The 16,988-nt window shown below is 39.1% G+C and overlaps 1 protein-coding gene across 10 annotated transcripts in view; it reads left to right on the plus strand.

The window, feature by feature from the left end:
- LOC129764714 (supervillin) overlaps positions 1–16,988 on the plus strand; it is a 776,186-nt gene that overhangs the window by 237,108 nt on the left and 522,090 nt on the right. For 6 of the 10 annotated variants that reach the window (XM_055764099.1, XM_055764102.1, XM_055764107.1 and 3 more), the window contains exons 1-2: positions 15,661–15,764; positions 15,834–15,947. The exons of 3 other annotated variants lie outside the window; for them this stretch is intronic. In XM_055764099.1, the coding sequence (XP_055620074.1) occupies positions 15,918–15,947 (30 nt within the window). In that variant the 5' untranslated portion in view covers positions 15,661–15,764; positions 15,834–15,917. Of the gene's footprint in view, positions 1–15,660; positions 15,948–16,988 lie in introns of those variants that run through there. One more of the 10 variants, XM_055764100.1, reaches the window with a different exon arrangement.

Below are 16,988 nucleotides of genomic sequence, written 5' to 3' on the forward strand. Positions count from 1 at the left end.
TCAGCGAAAATCAATTGGTTGTGCTGCTACTGGGTCACGATTATTGGAGGGTTCAATCATCAGTCGATTTGCGGTAGCGATAGAGCCGTGTGAATGAGTTCGGTAGCTAGACGGCGGCAGAAAGAGCATAGTTGAAGTGTTTTACAATGCTTTTAACGACCCCTTTATCTGTTTTATTTATCAAATTAGTAATCGCGGGATCTTAAACGCTTCGTTCCCAGAATGGGTTTCAATGTCAAACATAGGTCGAGATGATCTACCATTTTGTTCGTCAACTTCGTGGCGAAACGAGGTGCAAACTCATCAATCGATCGAACTTTCAACAGCTCCATCGGATATTTTAGAAAGTAGCAGTAAACTTTGGCAGTCCTGTCATTTATTCTCGTATATTACTAAGCAGCTGATCATAGAGTTGATAGGTGAAAAACAAATCTATTATTTTACGCAAATTTCTAAGCTTTATCTAGCTTGGATAGAAACATCATTCATTTCATTCATTTATTTCTGTATTGCGTAACTTAAGACCTGAGTCTTTTCAATGTCACATCGGTAATCGTAAGGTAGAACAAGCGCATGTGAACACTATTTATAAAAACTATTAAAAATTTAACAATTAAAAGGTGAAAAAACTATCAATTAAAATGCTCAATACATCCTCTCTTAAATGCTGTGAAAGAATTAATATTGGATAAACTGCTAGGTAAGTAATTCCAATGAGCTACACCTCGAACGAAAAATGAGTTCCCGTACTTCGACGTACGATGTCTTGGGAAAATATATTTTACAGATCTGTTACTTTGCATTATTTGTAGCTTACTGTAAAGATAGTCAGGTTGTTTTGTTTTCGAAAGGCTGTGCAAAAATAAGCAACAACGTAGTTTACTAAAATTTACCAGGGGACACCCTATTAGGCGATGCTGCAAGTGGGAAACATGGGAAAATCTGTTCAAATTGAATACATAGCGCACACACGAATTCAAAGCTACTTTTAACTTATTAAAAGAAACATTGGACACGTCATCTAGTATGAAATCGCATGCTATAAAATACGGAAAAATAAGGCTTTTGAACAGTTTTAATTTGGTCTCTGTAGTAAGGAATGAAGAAGAAGTATATAATGAACGTAAACACGCATAAATTTTCCCACATTGCGAAGACACATATTTATCCCATGCAAAATTTGATTGAATACGAATACCCAAACTGGTAGCATTTTCAACGAATTCAACTGTGTTGTTGTCTAAGATTAAAGATGGTTTCAAATAATTAAGAGAAATACTATTCGATATAAAAACTGCATTCGTTTTCGTGAAATTTAAAGTGAGCATATTTTTAGTGGACCAATCTAGGACCCTCTTCAAATCATCATTAATTTTCTGAGATATTTGGACAACAGAGGCACTATTACAATCAAAATATAATTGTACATCGTCAGCAAAAAGATGAATATTGCCATGTTTTATTACTTCTGGGAGGTCATTAATATACATAGAAAACAAAATAGGTCCCAGAATAGATCCTTGAGGAACCCCAGATGATACAGGAAGAAACTGGGATAAAATTTCATCGCTAAACACAGCTTGTATTCGATTACTCAAATACGATTTGATAAGATTAGAAGCATGAATGGAGAACCCAAAATTAGATCTCAGTTTCTGACATAAAATTTCATGCGATATTCTGTCGAAAGCTTTCGAGAAATCCAATAAAATTAGTACAACCGGGCGACCCCTATCTAGTACAAGCCCAATATCGTCAATTATCTTGAGCATTGCTGTTTTAGTACTATGTTTTGTGCGATAACCAGATTGAAACGTATTCAACATATTGTTTCGGTTTATGTATCCACAGATGTTCATTCTGGCTATTTTCTCGAATACTTTCGATAAAGCACAAAGGATACTAATGGGCCGCAAATTTTCCATTGTGTCTAATCCAGATTTTTTCTTGATTGGTATAACTTTTGATTTTTTCCAGGTATCCGGGAAAACGCTAGTTGTAAAAATCGTATTAAAAAGATGTGTTATAGGCTCAATTAAAATAGGGCAGATCGCCTTCAAGAATTTTATCGGTAACATATCGACTCCAAGAGCATTTGAATCAATGGAGTACATAGCGCTAATAACATCATTTTGATTAACTCTACCGAAATAAAAAGCATCATGAATAAGTGCATTTGAATCTGTTGAACCAGAAATTGCAGTATGATTAGCAGAAAAATTATTACAGAAATTAAAGTTGATTTCATCAGCTGTAAAATTAATCGCTGTTTGGGAAATTGATTGGCCAATACCAAGTTCCCTAAGATTTCTCCACAATTCCTTCGGTGAAATTTTTGGATCAAGTCGGGAAGCAAAATAATCTTGTTTTGCTGTGCGTATTAGCCTGTTAACCTGATTACGAGCCCTTTTGAATGCTAGATGATCATTCAAGTCGTTACTGTTTTTCCATTTCTTGTATAATAAATCACGGTTTATGATAGCTCTGCTTATTATTGGGTTAAACCAAGGATTGTGCTTTTTATCACAAGAAAAAGTACGGATGGGAACAAATCTATCATGGAGATAAGTTAAAACATTATTTAAGAATTCAAGCTGCAGATTGGAGTCATCAACACTATAAAAAGCACTCCAATCAAAGGAATTAAAAGCATCTATCAATGAATCAATGTGTATGGCTTTGTAATCACGATATTTGATTGGCTTTGAAGTTGGCATGAAACCGAAATCGAGAGACACAAAAATTAAGTCATGGTTCGATAGTACCGGCACTTCAATTTGACCGAATCTCAACACTTTCGATGGTTCATTTGTGATGAATAAATCGAGTTGCGAAGCTCCATTTCTATGAAAAAACGTAGGTTCATTACCTACACAATATAAGGAATGAGTATCCATGAGACTACAAAGCCTAGCACTTTTGGGTGAACTGGTGTTCAACATGTTAGTGTTAAAATCACCCATGAAGAAAATATGCTTGTAGGTAAAACCATACGAAGACAATAAATTTTCCACTGTATCAGAACAGTCCATTTCTGGAGGGTTATACAAAGTTGTAATCATTAGTTTCTCATTTTGTACAATAACCTCTATTGTTATGAACTCTGTACCAGTCACTCCTGTATCATTATTAGATTTTGAAATAACATTGAAGACGAGACCATTTTTTAAATAGAAACATACACCACCTCCTATTCGTCCAACACGATCATTTCGAACAACACTATAACCATTGATAGTTACAATAGAGTCATTGATACTTTCGCTTAACCATGTTTCACTCACGCATATTATATCAACATTACTAACTGCCACGATCTGACGTAATTCTTCAATTTTGCACAGCCTACGAGCACAAATACTTTGACTATTCACAGAACATATCGAAAGCTTTCCATTGTATAAGGCGGATTTCATTACGGTCCCAGGAACGCACCAATTCGTTGAGGTGTAAAAATTGGAATCACTAGCCATTGCGTAAATAAGGAAAGGACACAGCAATAAAGAGAGGATAATATATGAGCATTTTTTCGAAAACACTAATTACATAATTCATTTTTTTTTTTTTTTTTTTTTCTAATAATGTGACGCATACAGTAAACAGTAGAGCTTATATTCCAGAATCCACAGCATCCAGGTAAAAGTACCATCCACATTCAACAACAGCAGCAACAGCATAGGCGGCATCAGCAGCATCAGCAGCATCAGCAGCATCAGCAGCATCGGCAGGATCAGCAGCAACTCGAACAGACTTTTAGGAGGGGAGCGAATGGAATATGAGGATAGGAGAGAAAGGAAATGCAAAAACTAGTAAGGAACGGGTTTAAATTGATTCACTTAAATCACTGTCTGACGATACAGTAATCTCCTTCTCATCTCCGTTTCTCTTTATGAGCAAGATTCCACCTCGCGTAAATACTCCGCTCAGCTTTCCTTCCTTCTTCATATGTAGCGCCTTGGATCGTAAAGCTCTGATACTAGGGCCCAAATTCTCATTTATGTAGATTCGTTTGTTTACTGAAAATCCTATCCCAGATAGTGACAATGAATGAGATCGTAGATACCGGGAGTAAAAGTCGTTCCGCTGTATGGTTATAGCAAATTGTAGCAGGATCATGTAGACTTTGCCCGCAGCCAAAGCTCCCTTCGAGAGCCGACGAATGTCTACTAGCGGGAACTCACTCTCGACGTATCCAAAAGTTCTACACCATGAGTGGAAGTAGGACAGCAGATTCTCACCATCCACAAACGGAATTCCACTAATGACAAGATCATTCCTGCGTGTCGATCTATCCACTGCCAACGATGTATCTTTGTTTGATTTCTCGATCGAGGATGAAATTGTAGTAAACGTTTGTTTATTTTCCTCTCGGAGTCTCTCCATTTCAGTGGTGATGTTATCACGAAATTTGCTGAGTTGTGATGTTAGAGATGAGAGAGAAGCACTCAATTTTTTGAAGTCTTCCTTGGTAGATTGTTGGTAGCTGTTCAATTGAGATTGCATGAGACTCGCCAGATCCGCAACAGTCATATCAGCATCCGATTTAACGACTGAGTTACTACGTAGTCGTACTTGTTTCTCTGCCATGGCGGGATATAACGTATACACCACCACTAAAACACTAATCGATGTCTTATTGTCAAGCGCACGTATGCCTTCTAGCAAAAACTCGGAATTAATTTTTGCACTTTTATGGATATATCACAGATAAAACGATTCTAAATCGACACTTTTCCAATCAGCAGAACTTTTTTTACGTTTTACCAGTCTCTGTGGATTTTTACGTGGGAAAAAAAACAACTATTATACTGTATGCACCGCAGCAACAAATTTTACGTGCGCTTCATTCTACGTTTGTTCGTAAAACCTACATCCTATTTAGGTCAAGCACTGCTTTGTTCTATAGCTTGTTTACATTTAAGAGATTATTTCATTCTGCTTCTCCAATAGAAACCTTCATTCCTATTAAAAAAAAACACCTAGGTCAACCGACTTAAACAAGTTTATCCAAGGGTGAATTTGTCACTAGCAAAATCATTCACCATAAACTGAAACAGTTTATAATCACATGGTACCTGATCTGAACTATGAGGTTGATGCATAAAAACCTCCGAACTAGGCTACCGGAGCATCTGGGGTTGTTCTGATTGAATGCAGTTCCTGTTCTATTGGTCATTGCCTGTCTCTTTCGTGCATTTTTTTGACGTTGGACTACGTCTTACATTAAGGGTGCCTAATCAGAAAACAGGTCACGATTTTATTAAATAAAGTTAATCTTAATATCTTTTAGTGTTGCGAACGGATTTTAAAGATTTGCATACCAATCGAATCGGAAATTTTCTATGATTTGTTTGATATGCTATACATTACAATTGTTGGGTAGGTGGTTCGATGCCAATACGCAGGACCCTATCCTGCGTTTCGTCGACCTGGGACTGTCGCGGTTTTCCTTCCTGGGTTTATAATTTGGGGGGTGAGTAACCACCAAATAAACACAGCACCAACTTGAATATGCACTACAGTCTGTTTATTTATAATTCACAACTCATATATTTACAATTCATTCACATTTATATTATTTACAGGTAATTTTAATACGACATAAATAATTTGACCGTTCCAATGGCCGTTTCTTCCAACTCTCTTTTTTATAAACCTTCTATTTTTCATCTTCTTTTTTGTTTCTTATGATTTCTTGTTTGTCTTCCTTTCTCCTATCTCTTTCTCTCTTTGTTTTGTATCATGGTTTTTTTTGTGTTGGTAAATTTCAGGTTTCCAAAGCCAACGAAGGTCACCCATGCAGCAAATCATAAAAGTGGGGGTTTACCGAATGTAAAATATTCTCGGATTGTTCAGTAACCAACATTCTCGCCCGCGCTGAAATTATTTAATTTCTGAAATGATAAATAAACCTCTCGCATACTGGATTGGCAGCTCTCCTAAATTTTCCTTGATGATATTTCTAAACCTTTTATCCCTTTTGTATTCCATTTCTCAATTATCGCATTTCCTTCCTAATTTCCCGATTATTGCATTTATCAAATCTTCAAATTGCCCAATCCTGGTAATTCCTTTTTACCATTCTGATTTCATCCCAAGTTCCTTCTAAAATCTTGCTCTCTTGGCAGCACAGGATTCTTCAAAATTTCTCAAATTCATCGTGGTGAATCTTCTCCATGAAGGCTTATCTGTTGATTTTAGGTTCAATAATTCTCTCCCATTGGTATAGTTAAATATTGATGTGCGGATATTGCGTCGTTTGTTTGACCCATCCTTGATAAATCTTTTATCAGAGTTTAATCCTTTGGATGTTGTGGAAATATTACAACATTCTACGCGAGTAGTGCTTGGTATACTAAAAGTCTCTGCAATCACCCATCCGAATACCGAGTCTGTCAGCTCTGGTAATCCGTTCCCGATATAAAATTGACTTCCCGATTTGAAAAATTTGTTGAAATGTTGTATTCCGAGAATCAGGTCTATCGGTTTTGATCTCGAAAATGCTGGATCTGCCAATTTCAAGCCCCTTGGTATTTTCCAATTTCTTACAAATATGTTTGAAGTTGGTAGATTGCCTGTCACCTTATCAAGCAATCGGAATTCCATCTCACACGAAAATCCTTCTACTCTCGATCTAATATTTGCCTTAACCTTTTGTGTTACCCTTTTATTTGTTTTGCCAACGCCGATAACCGATGCTTCTGCTGGAACCCTTTGGAGTCTCATGAGGTGACAAAACTGTTCTGACATGAAGTTGTCCTCAGATCCCGAATCTAGCAATGCTCTTGCTGGATAAGTGATCCCTTTATCATCTTCCACAAGAATGACAGCCGTTGCTAGTATAACCGATGATTCCTTGGTTGATATTGTGTTTGATGAAACTATTGCAGAAATGTTCGAATGTTCACCATTTGATTCCATTCCAGCTTCCCTAATTTCTGGTGAAATATTCCCTTGGTTTGATGACCTCTTCACTGCACAATATTGAGGTTTGAAGCATATCAATGTATGGTGTTTCTCCATGCATATCGCGAGTTACAGTCGGTTGCTTGGTGTCCCCTCCGGAAGCAATTCCGACATAGCGAAAGGGTACGGATCAAATTATCACGAGCGGATATTGTCATCTGTTGGAACTTCGGACATTGGTAAAGGTGATGGAAACCTGGACAAACTACACATTGTTCCCTGGACGATATCAATGCGTTATGGCTAGTTTTGGCTAAAGGTATTTTCCCCTTGAATTGTTGTGAATAATCCTGATTCGCCTCGACGGATTCTTCGGGAAGTGAACTAAGCACCCTTATTCTCCTCTGTAGGAATTCCGTTAAATCTTCGATCGTATTATGCTCCTTTGGAGTAGAATGCTCCTCCCAGCTTCTGCGTGTAGTTGGATCCATTCTCGAACACAACACATCCAGTAGCAATAAATCCTTGTAATCGGCTGGTTGTACTAGTTGATCCAAAGTTTTAACGATACTCTCAAAAGCTTCTAAAAGTGACTGCAGTTCGGCTACCGACTCTCTTGTAACGCTTGGTAAATTAAAAAGTGCCTGCACCTGCCTACGCTTGAGCATCTTGCTATCATTATAGCGTTTCATTAACGCATCCCACGCTATCTGGTAATTCGCTTTGGTGATTGCGAGCGAGTCTATCAAATACCTAGCTTCTCCTACTAAGCACCCCTTTAAATAGTGGAGTTTTTCTACATCTGGTAAGTCTGTTTTGCAATGAATCAATGACAAATACAGATCCCTAAAGCTCAACCACTCATCAATGTTGCCATCGAAGGTCTGCAACTTGATTTGAGGGAGTCTAACGTGCTCATGGATTGGTTGTTGGTTGGTAATTGAAAGGTTCAACTTCTTCTCTGGCTCCTTGACCTTCTCAAGTAGCAAAGATTTCGCCCTGTAATAACGATCGCCAAATTCCGATCGTTTCCTGGAGTAGGTTTCGTCATCGTCATTGAAATCTTCGTGCATCTCGATCTCCATTGTTGTGTCGTTGAGCTGATCCCATAATTCGTCCAATTTCTCTATACGAACTGTCGCTGCAGTCGCTGGAGTGTCATCATCCATCGAGTCGACAAAACGGCAAATATCGTCGAACATTCCCAATAGAGCCTTCAACCTCGTTTGAAGCGCCTTGAGTGAAGTATTCCGCGTGATTGGTGCCATAATTCCCAAAGTTGTTTCGTAGGATAGGAAATACAAATTATGTAGTACTCAAAAACACCAGCCACGGCTGGGCATATACTGTGAACTGACCTACGGAATAATTGTTGGTTCTAGTATTCAAAAGCAGTGTGCCGGCTGATCATCGGAATCACATCTGCTGCTCCTCATTAGTAAAACGTGTAATTTTCAAATTCGAGTACCCCTCGGTTACACGTTCCACAAAAATTCAATCGAATGCCAAACCAATACCAGTGTGCAAGATGGAAAACGTGGGTGTAGTAAACAATAACAAACTCCAGCTTCGGCTGGACATATACAGTTCATAAACTGACCTTAACAAGAATAAGGGATTCGATGTGCGGTGATTTCTACGGTAAGCGGTGCGATTAACCGGTGTTACGATGTGATTTCGTACTTTGGTCCTCAGTGATGACAAAATAGTGCGATGACATCCGTTGGCCATATGATTTTGCCTTCGGCTGTGTTTGTGTTGTTTCTCCGATGGTGATATATAAATAAACAGTTGGTGTAGATTTTGCCAAAATGTCTCAGCAGCGGCTGGACATATCTCGTGTATATATTTACCTGGACAAACCAGGAATTGAAGCCGACGAAATGTTCTGTGATGCCACAGTGTACCGTATGTGTTGTGCCAACCCGTATTTTGACATTGATTCCCAGCGAAATGATTGATCGCGATTGCCCTGGATGGTGTGCGTGCGTGGATCCCGTATTGTTTCTGGAGAACCAGGAATTGCACCCGGTGTTATGATGAATCAATGTATCGGTTGTGATCAAGTATGCTCGATGGATTGGATATGTCTTTGTTTTCGTTGATCACGTGATGTTGTTCGATGACCCCAAATGTTGTTTGTTTATATCTCATATCTTTGTTTGCATATCATTTCCTCTGGACAACCAGGATTTTGAACCTGGTGTTGAAGTTGAAGTGTAGAATCGAGTGTTTTTGATATGTTCCTTTCCTGTTGCCTTCGGTCGGATTTACTGTAGTGCGAGTCAGTATGATGTGGATTGGATATTATTGATGCCAGTTATTGGTTGGTGGTGCAGTGGAATTCAGTTGAGTTGGTTGTGATGGCGGATCTTCGGTTGTGTCGTAGAATAAACAATGGCGAATCCCCAATTCGCTGTTGTATTGGCCCAAGTGATGGCGGATTTTTTTTTTCGTTTGATATAATTTGGCTGCTGAATCCTTTCCGTTTATCCGGTTCGAAGGACCAATGTTGGGTAGGTGGTTCGATGCCAATACGCAGGACCCTATCCTGCGTTTCGTCGACCTGGGACTGTCGCGGTTTTCCTTCCTGGGTTTATAATTTGGGGGGTGAGTAACCACCAAATAAACACAGCACCAACTTGAATATGCACTACAGTCTGTTTATTTATAATTCACAACTCATATATTTACAATTCATTCACATTTATATTATTTACAGGTAATTTTAATATGACATAAATAATTTGACCGTTCCAATGGCCGTTTCTTCCAACTCTCTTTTTTATAAACCTTCTATTTTTCATCTTCTTTTTTGTTTCTTATGATTTCTTGTTTGTCTTCCTTTCTCCTATCTCTTTCTCTCTTTGTTTTGTATCATGGTTTTTTTTGTGTTGGTAAATTTCAGGTTGTAGCACGGTACTGATTTCGACTTTTGGAAGCCCCTCGTTTCGTTATTTTGAATTTCAGATCCAACACAATCTCTCCTGTGTGGATCTGGGATTCTCTCTTCTTTCTATGTATTGGATGTTTGGCAACGAGAGTGCCGCTCCCGATTTTAGATTTGAGCAACTAGCCATAATGGGTGCTGGATGTGACTGGGCGGCTGTTTTAGCCAAGACACCCACATACCAACACTCCGAAAGACTCATGCTTTCTTTTTTTTTGCTATTTTTTCATTTGGATATTTCCCCCAAATAGCAGAGTCTTTCGGCGGGGTTTTCTTGTTCTTCAAATTTCAAAACCCGGCGAGCGCTTCGACTTGAACTCTGCTCGGGAGGTTAAAGGGTATCGCCCGCGAATGCTTGAATGCGCGACCAATGAAAGCGCAGGGGAATAGTAGCTCTGGAAGGTCAGGTCAGATCGGCGCTTAAGCCAACCGCTTACCTGCGGATAACCCTCCGGTCGCGACAAACTCGCGCGCTTTCCCGGCGTCGCGGGTTACAAGGTTTCCAAAGCCAACGAAGGTCACCCATGCAGCAAATCATAAAAGTGGGGGTTTACCGAATGTAAAATATTATCGGATTGTTCAGTAACCAACAACAATCATATAGTCTGTATATGGTTTAAATTGATGAAAATTGTTCTGTCCATTTGTGTGCTTTCCCGAACAGAGCTGTTAATAACGGGCAACTTATGGGGGGATGACGAAAAGAGAATATTTGTGAAGTAAACTCCACCCTTGCATAGTAAATAAGCTGTCGCTAGCGTATAAGTATTGCATCTCCTCTGAGGAAAATTCTCATGTTTCGTGGGGACAGCGCGAGCTGGACGGCGAGGGATCGAGTGCCTTTCTCAATGTAATGGAGCTGAGCGAGTAAGAAACTTTCCAATGGTCTTTTTGAAGACTAGAGCTGAAAAGTTTAAAATCTCTTTAATTCAATAAGAAGAAGAAGAAGGAGGAAAATTCTCAGAATCTTTCTATGCCCGAAAAAATAAAGGTCGTTTATTCTGCTCATTTTATGTTTTTTTTGTTTCCCCTTGAGCTGTGATTTTTTTTCGATCAGACAGTCCAATTTTTCCGACAATCAACACCACACCACACCACAACGTTTCCGAAGGAACTCCAATGCGTGAACCAGTGCAAGCTGGAGGAAATTCTGTTTGAATTGCTTGAATTCGCAAATGAAAGTTCGTGTTTTGTGTTAACTCGTTATTTCGTGCTTATTTTTGCATCTTCACCCAAAGTTAATTTTTATCACATGTTATGACACCCCGATTTATTACATTAAATGATCCGAAAAATAACAGAAAATGTTCTATTCTCCAATACGTATATATCATCTGTATAATATACTAGCTGACCCGGCAAACTTCGTCCCGCCCGAAATTTATTTTTCTTTATCTCATCCACGTTTTCTTACTAAGCGCTAATACTACCCCTTAAAATTACCTTTTACTATAAAATTCCTAGTACTTCTACCAAAACTCGTCATTATAATATCAGATTATTTTCAGACACAATTCTTGTTCAAGATTTTTCAACCATTTGCAAATAACATGTTTCTCCGTTACATTGAATAAATAAAATATGATAGAATAAAGACAGCCCTGAATCGGACAATTCCTTTTTTTTTTGGTATAGATAGAAGAAGATATAGGAGTGCGTTTCATCACACTAAAATCCATTTCCTGTTTCGAATAAAGATCAATTTCGCTAGCGCAAACATAAAATGGACTAACAGCACTTGTCACTATGTAATTGTAGAACATATGGGAATTCAATTTTCCGAATTTTCCCTTTTTCCTTCAGAGTTTTCCGAAAATTTTCAATTGTCATGTTTGGTTGGAATATTTTTGGTTGAAATATGTGTAATATTTTTATGGGACCCCCTCTCCATTCCAGAGGAGGGAGGGGTGCCATACCATTATAGAAACATTTCTCATACCCAAAAACCCTCACATCCCAAATTGTGCTTGATTAGTTCTCGAGTTATTCAGAAGTGTATGTTTCATCTGTATGACAGCCCCCCTTAGAGAGGGAGGATGAGTGTATTCAGTACAGAAACGTTTCGTGCCCCACGAAACCTTCACAGGCCAAATTTGGCTCTATTTGCTGGATTAGTTTTCGAGTTATGCAGAAATTTGTATTTCATTTGTATGACACCCTTAGAGAGCGGGAGGAGTGTCTAACCACCATAGAAATATTTATTGCATCCTAAAACCTCCATATGCCAAATTTGGTTTCGTTTGCTATTTTAATTCTCGAGTAATTCAGAAATTTGTGTTTCATTTGTATGGCAGCCCCCTTAAGAGAGAGGGGGGGGGGGGTTGTAGAGTAAAACCATCATAGAAACATTTATTATAATATAAAATTTGGTTTCATTTGCATGGTTAATTCTTGAGTAATGCAGAAATTTTGTGTTTCATTTGTATGGCAGCTCCCCCTTAGAGAGTGGTATGGAGAGTCTAACCGCCATAGAAACATTTATTGCATCCTAAAAACTCCATTTGCCTAATTCGGTTTCATTTGCTTGATTAATTTTCGAGTAATGCAGAAATTTGTGTTTCATTTGTATGGCAGCCCCCCCTAAAAGAGGGGGGAGGAGTATCTAACTACCGTAAAAACATTTGTTGTACCCTAAAACCTCAACATGCCAAATTTGGTTTCATTTGCTTGATTGATTCTCGAGTAATGCAGAAATTTGTGTTTTATTTGTATGGCTTCTGTATGGATTCAAAGCACTAGTAGCTATATGGAAAGCGTTGTCGTGTGCAACAGCTTTGCATTCCAGCCGACCTTGGTTCGATCCCCATCGACGTCACATGGATTTTTTTGGCACAATCCCAAATGAAATGAAAAAAAAAAACAGGAAGTGAGTTATATCTGTTAATTGCACTTGAAGGAAAAATCACAAAAATGCATTTGATATGAATAGAAAACATTAAAATAAAATCTTTCGCTTGAGTGTAATTTTCAATTCCAACGGGAACTGGCAGATTATTTTGCAGCAACGATGACATCTTTCCGGATTCTTTGCGATGCTCGATGCCCGCCAGTGATTAATGCTAACTCGATAACCACCAAACGAAAAGAATTGTTCGCGTGTTTGTGTGTGTGTGGCGGCTGCTCCGATGCATCAAACGGAACCAATTTTCGATGCTGGTACTCAATTGGTCGCCTTCTCTTCTCCTCCTGATGGATCGGCCCATCTGAGCTCCTTCACAGTTCGAAACATACTGAATGCGTTTCACCACCAGAATATCGCTTAAGTATGCTTTTTGTCCGTGATTAAATCGAGAGAAGGTGTGGTTTACTATGGACATTTGGAAGGCAAACTAGAGGCGAATGGACTCTCTGAGTTTAAAATTTTGAAGCGACCGAGCAATAATAGATGGAAAATTATATGATTTTCGCAATTCGAAACATTTTCCGTTTTTCATGTTATGCATCCAATATGTTCTCTCTCAGGGAACATTAAAGTTGATTGATTTGTGCAATTTTTTAAATATGCATGCTTCTTTCTCTTGGAATGACACAGCAACCAAAACCAAATCAAAATATAATAAAACTACAAATATAAAACTTAAATGAACGGGTTTCCTGTCAGAAGAGAAAGAAGTGAGTTGAGCTCAATACAATTTGAAGCGTTGAATGGTATAGGTAGAACTAACAACTGAGAAAGTTATATACTTTTGATAAATATAATTTTGTAAGTTAGTGATAATGGTTAAAAAGTTTCAACTATTATATATTTTTAAATAGAATAAAAATTGTCCCGCATGAAATTGCATCACGGAAAAAACGGTGTAGAAACTACTTAGTTGACCGATCTTTTCCAAAATTTCAGATAATAAAATATAACCCATTAGTAAGTTTCTAGCATATTTATTTCATTCAACTTCAATACCATAAACGTATGCTCGCTTCTTACGCTTAACTCCACTCAGAAGGTTCTGTACAACATTTAGCTGCAGCTTTTTCTGTACGGAAATCCTCAGATTTGACCTCCTTGGGATGTCTCAGTAGTGCCTGCTTCATAATAGCCCAATATGTTTCGATGGGCTTCAGTTCCGTTTCGGTGAGAGGGGGGGGGGGTCGGTTCATGTCTTTTGGTACAAAAGTGACCCCGTGACCCCACTCCAAGACATCCTTTGAATAGTGGCACAAAACTAGATTCGGTGAGAAGATCGTAGGGCACTCGTATAGCTTCAACAGAGGAAGGATACTCCTAGGGGTAGAATTGTCCGTTTACAGTCCTGATAGTCACAAACGGCGCACTATATGCGGCGTATGCTATATGAGCAGATCGCTTGCCAAATCATGTATTTCTCGGCGAACTTCGAACGTTTCTGCTTCCTTACTACCTCCGGAACATCAAACTTGTGCCGGGCGGTGAAGAACAGTTGCCCCGAAACACTTCGGAAATCCGCCTTGACGTAAGTCTCATCGTCCATGATGAGATAATGAGGCATCCTCAGCATCTGGGTGTACAGTTTCCGGGCCCGTGACTTTCAAACCGTATTTTTCCGTTCGTCGAGATTTAGAGCCTTCTGCACTTTGTACGTATGCAGTCCCTCCCGGTCCTTGGCTCTCTGAACGAAAAACGCGAACAGATCCAATTATTTGGCATCCCTGACCGAAGCATTGGGATTCCGCTTAACCACTTTCACGACACGCTTGTGATCCTGTTCATTGATAGAACATCCATTCTGACCGCATTCCTCCTTCCGTTCGATGTTCAAAGTTTCGTAGTAACATTTTATCACATGACTCACCGTTTACTATACGATTCCGAGTTGTTTTAAGACTTCCCGATGAGAGAGTTGAGGATTTTCCAGGTGCTTGCATAAAATTAATTCGTGACGTTGTTTTTCAGCTTACATCATTTTTTTCTAATTTTCGAAAAACTGACAGCGATAAAAATACAGTGTAAACAATACACTCTAAACTACTAAACTATCCAGATTTTCAGGAAAAAATACCCAATGGGTAAATTTCTACAGCATTTTTCCGTGATGCAATTCGATGTGTAATCTAACGATTACAGAGTCAAATTTCAGCTTAAAATGAAACTCATTTTCTATATAATTGAGTCCAACAATTTGATAATAACTAAATTTAACACTAGATTGATTGGTCAGGATTAGGATTTAGGTAGTTTGGTTTGATGAGGAAGGAAAGAATCAACACGTCAACTTATGTCCCAAATCCGCGGTTCCGGGTTCAATTTCCGTAAGGAATGGAGAGTTTCTCTAGAAACGAAAGGAGAGAAAGATAACCATGGATCGAGTATTTTTGCAATGAGCGGTTTCTGATATGTGAATGTCGAACCTTATGTCCAACAGCTACCTTCTTCCCACAAGAAAATCTTGCGGGTATTTCGACAATTTACAGCGCTATTTGAGTTGAATGAAACCATCCCGCTAGCAGCTCAAACAACGAGCGCATCCATTAGCTCATTAGGAAAGGTTCGAATTTCCATCATTCATTTCCTGCCACATTTCACAATCCATGATTGCTTTTCCACGATTTTTGCCACCCAGTTTTCCGCACGAAAAAAAAAACACAACAAAACGTTCGGCCAAATCCTCTCGGTGTGTTACATCAAATCGACATCGAATGTATATGTGTGTGCAGCAACACAGTCGAGGGCACTGAGCTTGAACTCAAGAATTCCTCACTCACAACTTCCCTTGTTCTCTCGGTAGTGTATAGTAGTATACAGCACCGGGTACACTAACGAACGCTGGTCATTGGCTTGGAAGAAACGGCTCATCCTCTTGCTCTCGGAAAAGCGCGTTTAGTATTCGGTTGAAAATCGCACGATTCACATATAGAGAGCACAAGTCTACCTAAGTCGTCTGACATGACGTAGAAGTGATATTTCTTTGCGATTGCGTTGTCGTCTATCTCGGTAGAACAAGTGTGACAGCTTAGTGATCAACTGCCGCTTCAACAGGTCTCCCGTTGTTTGTTTTTGCAGAAAGATAACGCTGCTTCGCTGAGTTGTACAGGCGGATCGTTCATTCAACCACGGAAAAATTGGAGCAAGCATATCGAATTGGCAATGTCCAATCAGGGGGTGATATTTCTGAGTGTAAGATCCATCTTTCATTACAAATTGTGTGTAAATCCTTCGCATAGCTACGCCGGATGTTTGGCAGAAGTAAACAAATGCGCTGCGCGTCCTACAGAGTGCTGCTGAGCTGGTGCGATATTTTTAGCCATCACAAAACCCATTGCCAAGCATCCAAATAGCTGACCATCTTAAATGCTATCTTTCCCTGCTTTCCCCGTCGTTTTTTCCATAATGATGAAGGCGTGTGTCGAGCGGTGGAGATACACGCAAAATGTTATTATTACCCGCTGCCACAATCAATCCGCACGCATGTTTTTTTTTCGTTCTGACGTTTCCGCGGTACAGTGTGTATACTGCAGTGTGGCCGGAAAACTGCTCGGGTTTTCAAGGTGAAACTTTTTTCGCTTGCTCACACACCTCTTCCTGCTCCGGCGTGAGTCAATATGCTCCTCGTTGTCACTCTGCGTGCGTGAGCGGGATTCTGTTACATTCCTGACGTACAAACCGATTTATAAACAACGCACGAAAAACGCTGTTTCGCGCTCGGCTAGACCCAAAGACAATACGATATGTGAAGAGAAGATAGACTTGAGATACGAAACCAAGTGAAATAATCGTTTGTGAGCTTATGTGTGGGTGTGTGTGTGTGTGGATTTGTGTATGAATAACTGACAGTTTCAATTCGAACTATATTGTGCGGAAAGTGTAACTCGAGTCGCTCGAGTCGATGCGTCATGCGCAAATATTTTTGTTTCTTTGTTCAAGTGTCCATGTTTTGTAATAGGAGATGAATCTTCATTATTTTGAGGTGCAAACGACAATCTTCTTCTACGTGGGTGGGTAGAACTGTAGTGTTTGGTGACGGAGTCATCGTCAGCAATACGTCTATTTACGTTGAACAAAAAAATGCAACGAACTTGTGACAATTTCTCGTTACGAGTTGGAGTAAATGAAGTGTTCTTTCAATCATTTTTCGTGTACTCAAAATTTCTATTTGCTTTTCATTCCAATTTAGTGCCTTTTGCACTTTGTAGACATAGTTTCATAGTTTTATGGACA

This window comes from Toxorhynchites rutilus, chromosome 2 (genome assembly GCF_029784135.1).
Source record: "Toxorhynchites rutilus septentrionalis strain SRP chromosome 2, ASM2978413v1, whole genome shotgun sequence".
Lineage (NCBI taxonomy): Eukaryota > Metazoa > Arthropoda > Insecta > Diptera > Culicidae > Toxorhynchites > Toxorhynchites rutilus.